At 44.5% G+C, this 16,529-nt stretch overlaps 3 protein-coding genes across 3 annotated transcripts; all 3 read left to right on the forward strand.

The window, feature by feature from the left end:
• Positions 1–8,146: 8,146 nt before the first annotated feature.
• On the forward strand, positions 8,147–9,814 carry LOC129773864 (histone acetyltransferase KAT6A-like). Its single transcript, XM_055777523.1, has 3 exons — positions 8,147–8,612; positions 8,671–9,045; positions 9,150–9,814. The coding sequence occupies exons 1-3, from the start codon at positions 8,147–8,149 to the stop codon at positions 9,812–9,814; spliced, it is 1,506 nt and encodes a 501-aa protein (XP_055633498.1).
• Positions 9,815–10,033: 219 nt separating this feature from the next.
• On the forward strand, positions 10,034–12,310 carry LOC129773865 (uncharacterized). The gene has a single exon (XM_055777524.1). The coding sequence runs from the start codon at positions 10,034–10,036 to the stop codon at positions 12,308–12,310; it is 2,277 nt and encodes a 758-aa protein (XP_055633499.1).
• A 37-nt stretch (positions 12,311–12,347) lies between these two features.
• On the forward strand, positions 12,348–13,481 carry LOC129773866 (uncharacterized). The gene has a single exon (XM_055777525.1). The coding sequence runs from the start codon at positions 12,348–12,350 to the stop codon at positions 13,479–13,481; it is 1,134 nt and encodes a 377-aa protein (XP_055633500.1).
• Positions 13,482–16,529: the final 3,048 nt, after the last annotated feature.

Below are 16,529 nucleotides of genomic sequence, written 5' to 3' on the forward strand. Positions count from 1 at the left end.
AATATAATCTTAATCTTCTTCGAATTTCTTCTGATGTCATATTTACAGAAACAACATTTTGCAGCACGTTGAACTCACGCATAAATCTGGCTGTCGGTTCATGCTGGGTGTAATTTCTGTTCCTCAGGGGTGGGTCAAACATCTTCCGTCGACGAAGAGAAACGGGGCTGGTGTTAAAACGAATCCTGTCGTAGAGACGCGGGCTTTTGATCCGTCCGTTCAGTACGTTGCAAAAAAAAGTTACGTCTGTAATTTTGTGCCGGCTGCTAATGGTATCCAGATCTCCCAAACAGCAGAGATCTTTATATGGCGGCCGGGGTTCTTCTCTCCATCCCAGATTTCTTAGCGCAAATTTCAAGAACTTCTTTTGAACATTTTCAAGTCTTTGAATATGTAGATCGTACTGCGGTCGCCACACCACACTCGCAGAATCGAATTTGGATCGTACAAGGCAGGTGTAAATTTTCAGGATTGCGTGCGGATCGGTAAAGTCCTGCCCGAATCGACGAGTGAGTGCAAGTAGTTTCAGCGCTTCTTTGACAATACGCTCTATGTGGCAATTGAACGAAAGAGATCGATCCATCGTCACGCCTAAGTCACGAACATTCTCTACTTGTTGTAGATTCGAACCTCCCAGTCTATAGTCGAAGCTTATTGGCTGAACTCTCCTCGTAAAGGTCATAACGGAGCATTTGTTGGGGTTTACGCTCAATCCATTGTTCTCGACGAACCTCTCAAAATTGTGCAAATCCTGCTGAAGCAGATGACAGTCAGACAGTGTTGGTGAAACACGGTCGGCAATACGTTCGTAAAGGTGGGAATGGATTGTCGACTGGATTGCAACGCCCCGGTAGTTTTCAGCATCCGAGCGAGGGCCCTTCTTATGGATTGGAGTAATATGGGAAATTTTTCACAACGGCGGGAAGTAACCGGACGAAAGTGAAGAATTGAATAAGGTAGTCAGGGGTTCAACAAGTTCATCCTTGAATTCCTTTAAATATTTTGCGGGGAGTCTGTCTGGTCCTGCTGACTTACCCGAGTCTAGATCCGACAAGTCTTGTTTCACTTCCCGATGCGACAACTCCAACAAGTCAGCGGTCATGAAGATCGAATTGTTGACTGTACTTGGGTTGTAGTCCTGATAAACGCTCTTGAAGTATTCCGCAAAGAGCTCGACTGTCTCCTGTCCGCAAGTCGAAGATCGGTTACCATAGGTTATAACCTCCGGAATTCCGTTGTTGTTTCGTCTGCTATTCACAAACTTCCAAAAAGATTTCGGATTTTCCTTTATCCCATTCTGGATACCATTGATGTAGACTTGATACGCTTCCCTGTGTAAAACTTTGAACGATCGATCGAGTATTTACTTGAATCCGTATGAATAAAAGTTTACTTTACTAATTTGATTTGCGAATTCGAACATAGTTTTTACTTTGTCAAATATCTATCAACTGATTGTTTAGGTGTCGTTTCAAAACGTTTTTTGGACAAAGCGTGAATTAGCGATGAAAAAGGAATAGTGTCGACGTCTGGTGGAGACTTTCAATTAGGGACCATAGTTTGGGTCCCTATCTCGTTAGTGTAATACCTATCATATTAGAAGACACGAAGCCAGTTTTCAAATTTGAATGAAAATGTTCACATCATATTATTTAATCACTTAGAACACTTTTTTCCGACTTTTATTTAACCCTTTGTCTATACATTTCCAACATCATTACTGAAACTTTTCACTATAATTGTCTTCAAAAACAATATTCGTACAAGATTTTGTTACCACACATACGTGACAATTGTCATCTCACCTCACACGCCACGCAGAATCAGGCCGACAGCTTCAATCTGGGTACTTTGCTCCTCTTTCTTCTCGCTCGCTTCTGACACTCCGATGCAAAGTGTCCAACCTTATTTCAACGGAAACACTTCTCATCGGACTTGTCGACTGACTTCTTCGACGCATTCTGCTTGCTTAACAATGTACCCTCGTTTCCACAAGAATTTGAACCACTGTCAGTGCGTTGCAAAAGTTTTACCCATCTGGGTTTTGGTGGTCCCATACGAGCGAATGCATTATGGGTGCATGCGGAGCGTTCACCGAGTGGTGGAAGCAAGACTGAGCACCGCTTCGTCAGCCTGCGTAAGAGATGTCCGATTCGTGTATCAGATTCTTTCCTCAGCCTGTAGAGGGTCTCGATCTGGTCTGGAATCATTCTCGGTCGAAAGCCCGGAAATGAGCAGCATTGAAGCCAAAACATAGTTCTAAACTTCTAAAGCACGAAACATCAACACTCAAGGTATCCGTGCCAAAGAATGAATAGCCCAAGGGGTTAAAAGACTGTGTCACCAGCGGAACCTGCGGGGTCTAGGTACCCTCCACAGTATTTTGCCCTTATCTACGAAAAATGTAACGTTTATTAAGAGCTTTTAAATGCATATTATGCAGAATCGTTCTCATTATATATTTTATTATATATACCATTAGACGGCAAATTTAGCCAGAATTGTCCTGGGACATCAACAGTGGAAATAACAGAACAAGTGAGCAATTTAACAAATAAAAGAAATATTAGGCTGTCAAAAAAGTCCTGCGGTATTTCCGCGAGGTGTCGTTGTAAGCACGTAGTTCTAGTTGTATTCATTGTATCGGGTCATACTATAGCTTGTTGGAAAGGTATTTTTGCGCGCTATAATATAGTCCTTGACTATATTATGACTTTTGACTTTTGTTTGGTTAAGTCGTTCGTGAGTTATAGTGTCGCAAATATGGAGCAAAATAAAGAGAAAATCCGACATATTTTACAGTACTACTATGACAAAGACAAAAATGCATCTCAAGCTGCCAATAAAATTTGTGCAGTTTATGGACCCGATACAGTTTCCATTTCCACCGCACAACGATGGTTTCAACGTTTTCGTTCTGGTGTAGAGGTCGTCGAAGATGCGCCACGCTCCGGAAGGCCTGTCGTCGAAAATTGCGACAAAATCGCTGAATTAGCCGAGAAATACCGGCATGGTAGCAGCCGTAGTATCGGCCAAGAGCTGGGGATAAGTCATCAAACCGTTATTAACCATTTGAAGAAGCTTGGATTCACAAAGAAGCTCGATGTATGGGTGCCACACACGTTGACGCAAAAAAAAACATCTTTGACCGTATCGACGCATGTGAATCGCTGCTGAATCGCAACAAAATCGACTCGTTTTTGAAGCGGATGGACTGGCAATAAAAAGTGGGTTACTTACGACAACGTGAAGCGCAAACGGTCGTGGTCGAAGCCCGCTGAAGCGGCTCAGACGGTGGCCAAGCCCTCATTAACGGCCAGGAAGGTTCTGCTGTGTGTTTGGAGGGATTGTCAAGGAATAATCTATTATGAGCTGCTTCCCTATGGCCAAACGCTCAATTCGGACCTGTACTGTCAACAACTGAACCGCTTGAAGGTAGCACTCATGAAGAAGAGGCCATCTTTGATAAACAGAGGCCGCATTGTCTTCCATCAGGACAACGCCAGGCCACACACTTCTTTGGTGACGCGCCAGAAGCTCCGGGAGCTCGGATGGGAGGTTCTTTTGCATCCGCCGTATAGTCCGGACCTTGCACCAAGTGACTACCACTTGTTTTTGTCCATGGCGAACGAGCTAGGTAGTCAGAAGTTAGCCACAAAAGAGGCCTGTGAAAATTGACTATCCGAGTTTTTTGCCAATAAGGAAGCGAGCTTCTATAACAGGGGTATTATGAAGTTGGCATCTCGTTGGGAACAAGTCATCGAACAATACGGCGCATATTTGACTTAAAACAGATGATAGTATGATTGTTTCCAAAGGATTTGAACGATAATCATTCGTAGTTCCAAACGGGCAATTGCTGCTCCAGATTCAAAGATGTAGTCATTATCTACATTGTGAAAATTTTCGGACAAAAACAGGCAGTTTCGAATGCAATCCAGTTAAACTGTGCTTTTTTAAATAATTTATATTTATTGTTAACAAGTAGTCGGCTCAACATACCAAGTATGCTATTACGAATGACAAGAATATACATCTTCTGCAGCCGCTATAACGCGGTACAAAAATTAAAATGTAAATTTACAATAGTTGACCCTAACTGATACGAGAAACTCAATTCAGCATACCGTTTCCTTACTCCAAAAACACAAATCAGACTTTCAAAAATTACAAAAAGCTACTTAAGTAGTTAAAAATCGTATATGTTTAAGGGGGTATTCTAGTGTAGAGACACGAATTTCGGACGTTTTTTCGAACTCCGTAAAAATAAAACAAAGAATATTTTTACTATCCATTATATCATTATTCGTTTATCTATCTTTCAACAATAAAACAAAAATAGGACGGAAAAAAAATATTCATAATTAGAATAGTTACATGCTGGTGAAGTGAGGGTGTTCAAAAAAAAGTTGTGCCATGGCGTACACGATTCCAGTCCTTCTGGTTATCTGAAACAAAAAAATCGAACAGATTCTGAATCAGTAAAGATGTCGCTATGGCATGAACCTCGGACAAGTCAAAAACATGGGTATAAATGGTAAAAATATGGTAAAAATAAAATTTCAATTTTTTCAGATTTCTAGACTAGAATACCCCCTTAATCATCTTCTTCCATGTGTGAGGCATCCTCGGTGTCATCCTCTAGTGGAGGAGCATCTTCACCAGTAGTTGCGGCTGGAGTACCATTTGTGCTCACAGCTTCGTCCTTATCGATTCTAAGACCCAGCTTGACCATAAGATAGATGCGAGATGCGTGCACACCTGACTCATCCAGTGAGAATCCAGACAATAACAGTGCAGTTTTGTACAGTAGAATTACAAGATCCTTGACAGGTTTATCATTTTATCGGCTCATTGTCTATGGATGAATTTCAGCTTTTAAATTTATTTAAATGCGATAATAAATATATCTTACCTTGATGGCTTTTATGTAAGGCGACTATAACATTAATGTTCACTGCAATGTTATGAAGAATAGTCAACCTTCCACCAACCTTTTAGCGTAATTATTACGGAATCAGCACCGGGCACTAAGTCAACACACGAATACGGAATCAAAACACGGATACGAAATCAAAACAATTGAAATAACATACACTCATATTAATGCAAAGGGACTATGCAAAAACGGCAATAACAGATTTGAAAATATATATTTTTTTATCTTCTTATCCCAGTGATATTATTTTTCATCAATTATAATGAAAGGAAAACATTTATAAAGATAAACGAAATTATTTCCTGTACATGTTTGTAACAAGGAATGAAAATTTTCAAAATCAAAAAAATATATATTCATGAAACACATTGAATGCATAGAGCCTTTGCAAAAAAAACACAAGCTTGGACATATATTTCAATGAACACTGCACCATTTGACATTCATTGGTTATTTTACTCCAAAATGAACCTCTCACGTATGGGCAATCGCCTTCGGCGATACGGTGACTAGGGTCATGTGACTTTGAGGAGTTCATTGCTGTCACATTCCATTCGCGCAAGAGAATCAGGCCCAATACCATTTCAATAATCCAATTTCTTGACAAATGTCTCCGTATTACTTACAGCCGTTCGCATGCTCATCACCATAAAAATACAGAAGAAAGAATTGCGAGAATTATGTTTTATTCGTTTCGAAATACTCCGGAATTTCAACGGTTCTGACAGTTTGTATGCACACATGTATCATCTGTCTCCCTCCCGCATTTTTTGTACACATTCCCCTCTTACACGCTTCGCTACGTACCACTCCCCTTGCTAACTTAAGTCTGATTTAGACGATGCCAATCAGCGCTCTAGTTGAGGTATCCAGTGAACAGAGAACAGACACTCTGTCCAAGTTACTTGTACCAGTATCGAACAAGTAATTGGCCTCTAACTTGAACAGAGTGTCTGTTCTCTATTCACTGGATACTTCAACTAGAGCGCTGACTGGCATCGTCTAAATCAGCCTTTACTGGCGATACGGACTCACCTTAGTAATACTCAAGGCGCCTAGAAGTATATACTAAGGTGGGTCAACTTGCTAAAACCACTCTTCAGCCATCTTGGAAGTCTACTGTGTTTTGTTTGTAAACAAAACACAAAACGCTATTGCCGAAGCCGGGGCTCTGGCAACCCTATCCCATCCAATGCAAATTGAGCGTAGGCAGCATAAAACAGGGCTCGCGCTTAGGGGGCTCACGTATTGTTTAATGTTTGGAGTTATATGTTAATATTTGATTACGTTGGATAGTTTTTTTTTGGCAAGCGATGTTTGGATACCCATCCGGAAGCTTTCTTGACGATTTGCAATTCAAATCACAGCCGAAGAATCGCGCGGAGCACTTCATTTTGAATTTTAGGTTATGATTTCTATGCTCATGATTTTCTATGCTGGCTACTGAAAGGCGGCCATCTTAGCAATCCCTTGGCCGAAGCTCGCTCGTGATCTCTTTCACTTTCAGTTTCAGTGAGTCTGTCTCTTTCACGCTACAAGCAAATAATTCCCCTTCTACTTTCTTCCGTGCTGTTTTCATATACCGCTCCCCTAACCAACTTAGTGACAAAACGGCCTCACCTAGTACCATAGACCCGTCTTGGTAATACTTTCTATTCATCTTGATATGATAGAGCGCCCATTTTTATGCTATCAAAAATAGGGTGACCAAAATTGTCGATGAAATAAAAAATCTAACTTTCTTATCTTTATAGATAGAGATAAATATAGTTCGACAATGTTTTTTTTTTTCCAAAATATATATTTTTATCAAGGCTCATATGGCGTTAGCCTCACGGGGCCGGGAGTCCAATACTTTGACAATTTTTCTTATTATCTATGTTAGTAATATGTAACCGATTACTTGCGGTTGGCTCGAGGTTAGTATTACATGTGTTTTCGTAATTGGGATGTTGCTGTCTCCAATACTCTGTACGTGTGCCCGACACGGGATACTTCCTATTGGGATGCAGCTGACCATTAATCAGCAACGCCCCCCTAGTCTGTACCTCATATCTAGCGTGGTGCGTCTTTCTCGACTCGAGGAATCCAGGATAGAATGGTCACTAGCCGGCGCAATCATCAGTTCGTGTAGAGTTGTCATGAGCGGTACAACCTTTGGCTCTTGTTGAATGATCAGTGGACTGCACAACCTTTGGCCCGTGTATCTGTAAAGAGTGTGTGTATGTATTGCCGCGACTAAGTAAAAGTTTATCGATCGGATAGGAGGGATATGAAACGGGAACACAACGAAGGAAACATCATTAAACGTTGACATCGGCGTTTCTGAGGAACAGGTATAGATGAAGCAGAAGATCAGGATCACGGCTACCTAAGATATCCCGGACGGGGATATCCGATTGTCTGCCTTGTGCTCTCAGTGCTCTAGAGAGCAGAGAGCGAGCAGCATGAAACCGGATACACGACCAGACAATATGCTCGATGTCGTGGTAGCCATCGCCACAATCACAAAGATTGTTTGCTGCGAGCCCAATGCGATAGAGATGCGCGTTTAGGTTGTAGTGATTGGACATAAGCCGAGATATCACGCGAATGAAATCACGACCTACATTCAATCTCTTGAACCATGCACTCGTCGAGACCTTAGGGATAATCGTATGTAACCAACGACCGAACTCATCTTCGCTCCACATGCGCTGCCAACTTACGAGCGTGTGCTGACGAGGAAACGACAATGTTGTAGTCCCAGTTATTTGAGACATCTTTGGAGAACAAAGTCTTTTTCCAACTCTTGAAAAAGCGATATAGCGCTGTTGACGGTACCGTCGAGCTGGCCACCCTGTCTCAACCGGTTCTACCGTTCCAATGATAAGCTGGAGAACTAACGTGTAGTGAAATAGTCAGAAAAATAAAGTATAGTAGCATTCAGGTGAAATTTGATAAAAACTTATAATCTAGTTCTAAACCTACTTACGAACTAGATAAGGATCTAGATTTAACCTAAAATTCGACGGTGAATTGAAAGGCCAACCTATTGAACGGGCCACTGAAATTTTGAAGCAGTTGAATAAAACTCGCTACAGGAATCAGTGCTTTGCCTTTCTTTGCTGTCGTAACAAACTTAAAAATTTCATGATAAGCAACCCATCAAATTCCGGACCAAAGGTTGGATGTGCTGGATGCACCAGACCAGAAGATGCGGAAAATATGGTCCAATGTGACGCATGCGATACTTGGTGGCACTTCAGCTGTGCTGGAGTCGCCGATTCGATCGCCGATCGTGCATGGATATGCATTCGATGTAAACCTCACTCCCGTGCATCGTCGAGAGCCAGTGTCGCTAGTCGGTCATCATCGCACTTAACGGATAGCATGGCCAGATTGCGGGAACGCCAGGAGTTGGAGAAACAACGAGCGGAGATTGGACTGGAAAAGAAGTTCTTGAAGGAGCAAAAGGAACTACTGGAAGTTTCGATCGCCGCTGAGGAAGAGAGAAGGAGCCGAGTGAGTCGAGTGAGTCGAGCGGACAGCATCGGAAGAGTGAACGATTGGATTGAAAATAGCGCGAATCCACAATCTAGCGCGACAGGCGGAAATCAAATGCCAGCAGCTTCGGAGATCCAGCAGCATAATCTTCAATCCACTGATTTGAATTCCGATGCGACAGTAGGAGGTATTGTCGAGGAATTTTCCCGACGTTAACATCCCTCACCATAGTTCCCCTCTTCGAGATCGAACCATCCTAACATTCGACACTACCGAAGATCTAAGCCACCTACTAGTACCTACGATAGAAGATAACGTGGATCGGCGAGAGACTATGAATCTGGTCCGTGACTTGCGAGCCAGATTGGAGCAGTGTTTAGCGCAGTCGGAACCAACCGTCCCTCACATGACTCACTTACAGCGACAATTGGAATTGTGCCGGATGGCAATGGAAGCGATGCATTCAACCGTACATCGTTCGTCAATAATGCCTCCAACAGGAGGACTGACTACCGAAGGTACAACTGGCGAAGACGGACTGCCGCGACAGAGCGCAAAATCACTTGGTGTGCCGTCTCCTAGCGTATTACCTTCTAACCCTAATCCTAACGTATCACTTGGTAAGTGTCATGCCTCTGAAAATCAAACCGATCAAGCGAAAGAAAGCAATATCTCTCAATCAATACTTCCTCCTTCGTATCAACTCAATTGCCCCCCATACCAGAGTCGTCAGAAAAACAGCTTGCAATGCAGCAGCCTACGATGCAACCATCAATGACTCCGCCTTCGGTTCAGTCTTCAGTGATGCAGCCATCAGTGCAGCAACCTACGCTGCCATCGTTAGCGCAGCAATCTTCCACTCAGTCGTTAGTACCTCCACTTCAGCTAATTTCTCTGCAGAATCCTCAAATGCAGTGTCTCCGGGTGCAATTTCCGCCGATGCCGCAGAATTCAACGCAGCATCAGTCGTCTCAGCATCTACCGGTAATGCAGGTTCCAAGGCAGCCTGCTTCGGTGCAGAAGATTCCAGCGCAGCAGATTCCGGTACAGTCCACTCCGTGGCAACCTTATCAGGTACAACGATCTCCAGTGCAGTATCCACATGTGCAGCAACCACCAGCGCAGTATCCACAGGTGCAGTGTCATCCGATGATGCAGTATTCAGTTCAGGATTTACCTATGCGACAATCCCATATACAGCAACCTCCGATGCAGCAGCATCCACTGAACTATCTCCCTATACAGCAGCCCCCAGCGCAGTACCCGCAAACGCAGCAGTCGACGATCCAGCCTGAAGCACAATTTGCACCGATGCAGCAGTCAACGTATCAGTCTCCTTTACAGCCGCTTCAAGCGCAAACTCCACCCACGCAGCAGTTTCTGATGTAGCAGTCTTCGACTAATAAACCTCCGAGCTCTTGGGAAGAACCACCACCAGATTGGAACCAGGACGAGGGAGAGTCGATACCTACTCCACGACAACTTACATCACGTCAATCTTTGGCGCGTGATCTTCCGACGTTCTCAGGCGATCCAGCCGAATGGCCGATATTTATCTCCAATTTTGAGTATACGACGACGACATGCGGTTACACTCACGGGAAGAACATGGTTCGGCTCCAAAGATGCCTGAGAGGCCGTGCACTGGAGAGCGTTCGAAGTCGTCTTGTATTTCCGGCAGCAGTACCGCAGGTGATAGAGACTCTACGCATGAGATATGGGCGACCAGAGTTGCTTATCAACGCTTTGCTGCAGAAAGTTAGAGCTATGCCCGCCCCTCGAGGAGATAAGCTGGAGGCTCTTATCGAATACGGGATGGTCGTTCAAGAGCTGTGCGATCATATTGAAGCAGCTAACGAGAGAGCGCATTTGGCGAATCCTACCCTACTACAGGAACTCGTCGGAAAGTTGCCTGCGGATCAGAAATTGATGTGGGCCGGCTACAAGCGAGGACGTGCTGTAGTTGATTTTAAAACCTTCAGTGACTATATGACTGGGGTGATGCAAGACGCTTCAAGCGTAGTGCTGTATGAATCGGACCCACGAAAGAACACCGCAAGAGAGAAATCGAAAGTGTACGTCAATTCACATAAGGCCGACGAGACAGCCACTAAAACGACAACCCAGCTTAAGACCAGTAGGTGTTTACATTGCGAGAAAGAAGGTCACAAGCTTCGCGAGTGCCAAGCGTTTAGAGCGCTCTCAATCGATGATCGATGGCGACGGGTTAGGGCACTAACCTTGTGTCAAATTTGTCTGTATGGACACGGCAAAAGAGCATGCCGTATTAGCAGCAAGTGCAACGTAAACGGTTGTCAGTTCAAACACCATCCATTGCTGCACGGGAAAGTAACGACACCAGTAACGCAATTAGCGAATATCAATACCCATCGGCCCCAGGATTCCGGTGTTTTGTTCCGGATCTTACCCGTGACGTTGTACGGGAAGTCGGGCCAGGTCAACACCTTTGCTTTTTTGGACGAGGGGTCATCATTAACCCTTGTCGAGGGCGGTCTGGTAGCGCAGCTTGGCATAGCAGGAGACTCGCAACCACTTTGTCTGAGGTGGACCGGAAATACGTCAAGAGTAGAGATGAATTCAAAGACGGTGACGATTACTTTTTCGGGATTGGAACCACAGCGTCGTTACCAATTAGTGAATGCCCGCACGGTACAGAATTTGGACTTACCGATGCAATCCTTCGATGTAGAGAGGGCAACAAAGAGGTTTGCTCACCTGAGGCAGTTGTCGATTCAAAGCTACCATAACGCTAGACCAGCAATTCTGATCGGGTTAGACAACCTGAAGCTGGCAGTGCCGTTGAAGACGAGAGAGGGAGATGGATCCGGACCGATCGCTGCCAAAACGCGATTAGGATGGTGTGTCTACGGACGTCAAGGTTCACAGGTCAACGAAGGATTCAGCTTCCATATCTGCGGCTGCAACAGGGACGACGAGCTACACGAAGCTGTTAAACAGTTCTTTGCTGTGGAGGAGAGTGGAGTAAGGCAGCTTGGGGACTGTCTCAGCGCGGAAGAACAGCGAGCTCAAGAAATGCTGGAAAAAACGACGAAGCGTATCGGCCGACACTACGAAACAGGTTTACTGTGGACGGAAGAAGAAATAGAGTTACCTGACAGCTACGGTATGGCATTGCAAAGGCATCAGTGTCTACAACGAAGGATGGACCGCAACCCAGCTCTACGTGAGAATATCAGTCGTCAAATAAAAGAGTACGTAGAAAAGGGTTATGCACATAGAGCGACGCCGGCCGAATTGGAGAATGCGAACCCCAGGAAAGCTTGGTTTTTACCATTGGGAGCAGTTACGAACCCAAACAAACCTGGAAAGGTGCGACTCATCTGGGATGCAGCGGCGAAGGCCTCCGGTGTATCACTGAACAGTGTACTGCTGAAAGGACCGGACCAGCTTACCCTCTTACCCGCTGTACTTTTCCGCTTTCGTCTGTACTATATTGCTGTTAGTGCAGACATAGAACAAATGTTCCACCAATTGGGTATAATACAGGATGACAAAAACTCATTACGCTTTCTGTGGAGCGATACTACGGATGGGCCGGTCCAAATCTACCTGATGGACGTTGCGACGTTCGGTGCTACGTGCTCACCTGCTTCGGCGCAGTACGTCAAAAACGTGAATGCCCAGGAACACATCAAGCAATACCCAAGAGCTGTCGAAGGAATTTTAAAGAGCCACTATGTCGACGATTACCTTGACAGTTTCGGCACCGAAACGCAAGCGGTGAAGGTTTCGGCAGAAGTACGGCTGATTCATCACAACGGAGGATTCCATCTACGAAACTGGAGATCAAACAGTGAACTCGGAACTCGGAGAACCAGCGGTAATAGACAGCAAGAACCTTAACCTAGATTGCGGCGAACAAGTGGCTTGCGTGCTTGGAATGCTGTGGACCTCAAGCTCTGACGAATTGAGCTTCTCCACCCGTATGAGCGATGAAGTTACGAACCTTCTGCACCATGACACCCTGCGGTGCGTAATGTCGTTGTTCGATCCCCTGGGATTACTTGCGCCGTTTATAATCCATGGAAAGGTGCTTATCCAAGAATTGTGGCGAGCTGGAACGCAGTGGGATGAAACAGTAAGCGATGAAGTGTTCGAAAACTGGAACCGCTGGACAAGGATGATAGAGTTCATTTTAACATTGAGAATACCCAGATGTTATTTTCCCCGAGCCACAGAAGACACGTATGAGGATGCTCAGCATCACGTATTTGTCGATGCAAGTGAGATTGCTTATTCGTGTGCAGCTTATATCCGAACGACCGTAGGCGACTGTGTGTTAGTTTCCGGAAAATCCAAGGTAGCTCCGCTAAAACCGATGTCCATCCCGAGGCTCGAGCTGCAAGCATGCGTCCTTGGGGCGCGTCTTCTTAAATTCGTGCAAGACAATCATCCGGTTGTGTTCTCCAAGAGATTCCTTTGGACAGACTCTTCGACAGCAAGATCTTGGATACGGTCGAACCCGCGACGCTACAAACCCTTCGTAGCTCATCGGGTAGGCGAGATATTGGAGATCACGGATGTCAGTGAATGGCGGTGGGTACCGTCCAAACTTAACCCTGCAGATGAAGCTACCAAGTGGGGCCGAGGACCTTATTTCCACTCAGATAGCCAATGGTTTAACGGGCCGGATTTCCTGCGACTTCCCGAGGAGAAATGGCCGCAAATGACTGGAACGGTGGAGGTGACAACCGAAGATGCTAGACCTTCGGTGTTGTTTCATTTCGCGATGGAACCAGTGCTGGATTTCGAACGATTTTCGACCTGGAAGAGGATGTTACGCACTACGGCTTACGTTCTACGTTTCTTCTTCAACTTCTCTAAACCGGAACAGAAGCGGTGCGGATCCCTTACACAAGCTGAACTGCTCGACGCTGAACGGACGATAATGAAGCTGGTCCAACGAGAAAGCTATCCAGACGAAACGGCGGTTCTTGAACAGAGAGATTCTCAACAAAAAGGTCATGGGTCAATTGATCGAAACAGCAAGCTGTACCAATTAAGCCCGCAGTAGATGAAAATGGTTTGCTGAGGCAACAAAGTCGTGTAGCTGCGGCAAAAGAATTGTAATTCGATGCCCGGTTTCCATTCATCCTGCCACCAAAGCACCGAGCAGTGAGACTTCTGGTGGAAGATTATCATCGTCGCTATCGACATGCGAACAACGAAACCGTCGTTAACGAACTGCGCCAGCGCTTTACCATCTCGAGTCTACGTCAGCTTGTTAAGTCAGTGGTCTATAAGTGTCAGCTGTGCAAGATCCGCAAGGCACGTCCCAGCAATCCACCGATGGCGGCACTTCCTCCAGCCCGCCTAGCGATGCATTACCGTCCGTTCACCTACGTAGGCCTGGATTATTTTGGCCCGTTCCTGACGAAAGTTGGAAGGTCGAACGTGAAGAGATGGATCGCCCTCTTTACGTGTCTCACCGTTCGGGCTGTTCATCTTGAAGTTGCCTATAGTCTGTCAACGGCTTCCTGTATCTCCTGTGTACGACGATTCGTCGGTCGTCGAGGGTCGCCAATGGAAATTTTTAGCGACAACGGTACGAACTTCCAAGGTGCGGAACGTATACTTCGTGAGCAGATCGACAAAGAGTTGTCTGTGACATTCACCAGCACAACGACGAAGTGGAGTTTCATACCTCCCGGGGCTCCACACATGGGGGGCGCTTGGGAAAGGTTGGTACGGTCTGTCAAGTCGGCTATGAAGGATGCATACATGGAGGGGAAATTAAACGATGAAGAACTTTTAACGCTGGTTGTAGAAGCGGAGAGAACGGTTAATTCGAGGCCTCTGACATACTTACCCCTTGACTCCGAGGAGTCAGAAGCTTTAACACCCAATCACTTCCTTTTGGGAAATTCTAGTGGAGCGAAGCAGACTGGTGTGGGGATTAGCGAATCCCAAAATAATTTGCGGGAAACCTGGGGTGGAATTCAACGGCAACTGGACAAGTTCTGGCAGCGTTTTCTGATCGAATATCTACCGGTCATCCGTAGGCAACCAAAATGGTTCGCCGAAACCAAACCTTTGCAGGTCGGCGATCTAGTGCTGGTTGCAGACGGAGGAAAGCGCAACGAATGGGCCCGAGGCAAAGTGACCCAGGTCTTCCAAGGCTGTGACGGCAAGATTCGGCAAGCCTTAGTGCGAACGCAACAGGGAACCTTCAGGCGGCCGACATCAAAACTCGCCGTGCTCGACGTGGATGCTCGTGCTGTCCCAGAAGACGGTGGGAAGCACCGGGGGGAGGATGTTGACGGTACCGTCGAGCTGGCCACCCTGTCTCAACCGGTTCTACCGTTCCAATGATAAGCTGTCAGCAGCGATGATGTGACGTATAGAAGCTGTAGGAAAAATGAACATAACAAACCAAAACAACAGGAGAACTAACGTGTAGTGAAATAGTCAGAAAAATAAAGTATAGTAGCATTCAGGTGAAATTTGATAAAAACTTATAATCTAGTTCTAAACCTACTTACGAACTAGATAAGGATCTAGATTTAACCTAAAATTCGACGGTGAATTGAAAGGCCAACCTATTGAACGGGCCACTGAAATTTTGAAGCAGTTGAATAAAACTCGCTACAGGAATCAGTGCGTTGCCTTTCTTTGCTGTCGTAACAAGCGCCTTTTTTCTGAGTCGAGCACATCGTCAAAATTGGCCAATTTCAATGGATTGATGAAATTTTTGCGTCAATCGATTTCGGCATACCATAACAATTTTTTATATTGAAGAAAATAATATATGTCATGAAACTAACTATCGAACAATTGAAAAATCTCAACAGCTATCCTAACGGAAATACCCACTTCTGATTGGTCGAAATTGACGACACATGCGGCGGGTCCCTAACAGAGACATCAAAACCAAGCTGCCTGGCGGAAATAGAGGTGTGCAATCCAGCTTATCATGATGAACAGCTCAGAACAGCTCAGCTCATCTAAAAGAGCTTTTTTTATGAACAGCTCTTCAGCTCAGTTGTCAGTGCCGACGTCTGGTGGCGACTTTCAATTTGGGTCCCAAACTCGATAGTGTAATCTTTATCAGATTAGAAGACACGAAGCCAGTTTTAAAATGTAAAAATTTAAATGAATTTTTTCACATCGTGTTATTAAATTACTTAAAACACGTATTCCTCAATCTTATTTAACCATTTGTCTATACATTTCCGACATTTTTATAGAGACTTTTCATTATAATATAAAATTGTCTTCAAAAAGTATTTTCTTATGAGATTTTTTCACCGCCTACAAACAAAGTGTTTTTCATTGAAATAGAATACTAATTTAATACACAGATGTTATTTTTCATTCATAATTTTAATTTTAAAAACAGGAAGTGAGTTATATCTATGGTATAACCGCAACGGTGACGTAGGACTATCGTTGATTTAGTGATCATTTGTTTGAAGTTGTATCTGAATCCATTCTGAATGAATGAATAAATGAATATTTGGGGGACTTCGAAAACGAGAGCGTTACGTTGGCGCTACACAATGTTTTATGCATCCAATATTGGATACGAAAATATCCTACTGATGGGGAAGAATAATCTTCAGAAGCATTCCTGCTAATTGCACTTGATTTAAAAATCACAAAACCAAATGTAATTGGTCACAGTGTTATATGGTTAGAAAACACTAAAATAAACTCTTTCGCTTGCATGTTATTTTCAATGCCAAGGGGAACTGGCAGATCATTTTGCAACAGCCATATCTTTCCGGACTCTTCCCGAAGTCCACCACCATTAACCACTGTTAATTGCACTTGATTTAAAAATCACAAAACCAAATGTAATTGGTCACAGTGTTATATGGTTAGAAAACACTAAAATAAACTCTTTCGCTTGCATGTTATTTTCAATGCCAAGGGGAACTGGCAGATCATTTTGCAACAGCCATATCTTTCCGGACTCTTCCCGAAGTCCAGCACCATTAACCACTGTTAATTGCACTTGATTGAAAAACCACAAAACCAATTGTATTTGGTCACAGTGTTATATGGATAGAAAACGTTAAAATAAACTCTTTCGCTTGAATGTAATTTTCAATTCCAAGGG

Source organism: Toxorhynchites rutilus, chromosome 3 (assembly GCF_029784135.1).
Source record: "Toxorhynchites rutilus septentrionalis strain SRP chromosome 3, ASM2978413v1, whole genome shotgun sequence".
Classification (NCBI taxonomy): domain Eukaryota; kingdom Metazoa; phylum Arthropoda; class Insecta; order Diptera; family Culicidae; genus Toxorhynchites; species Toxorhynchites rutilus.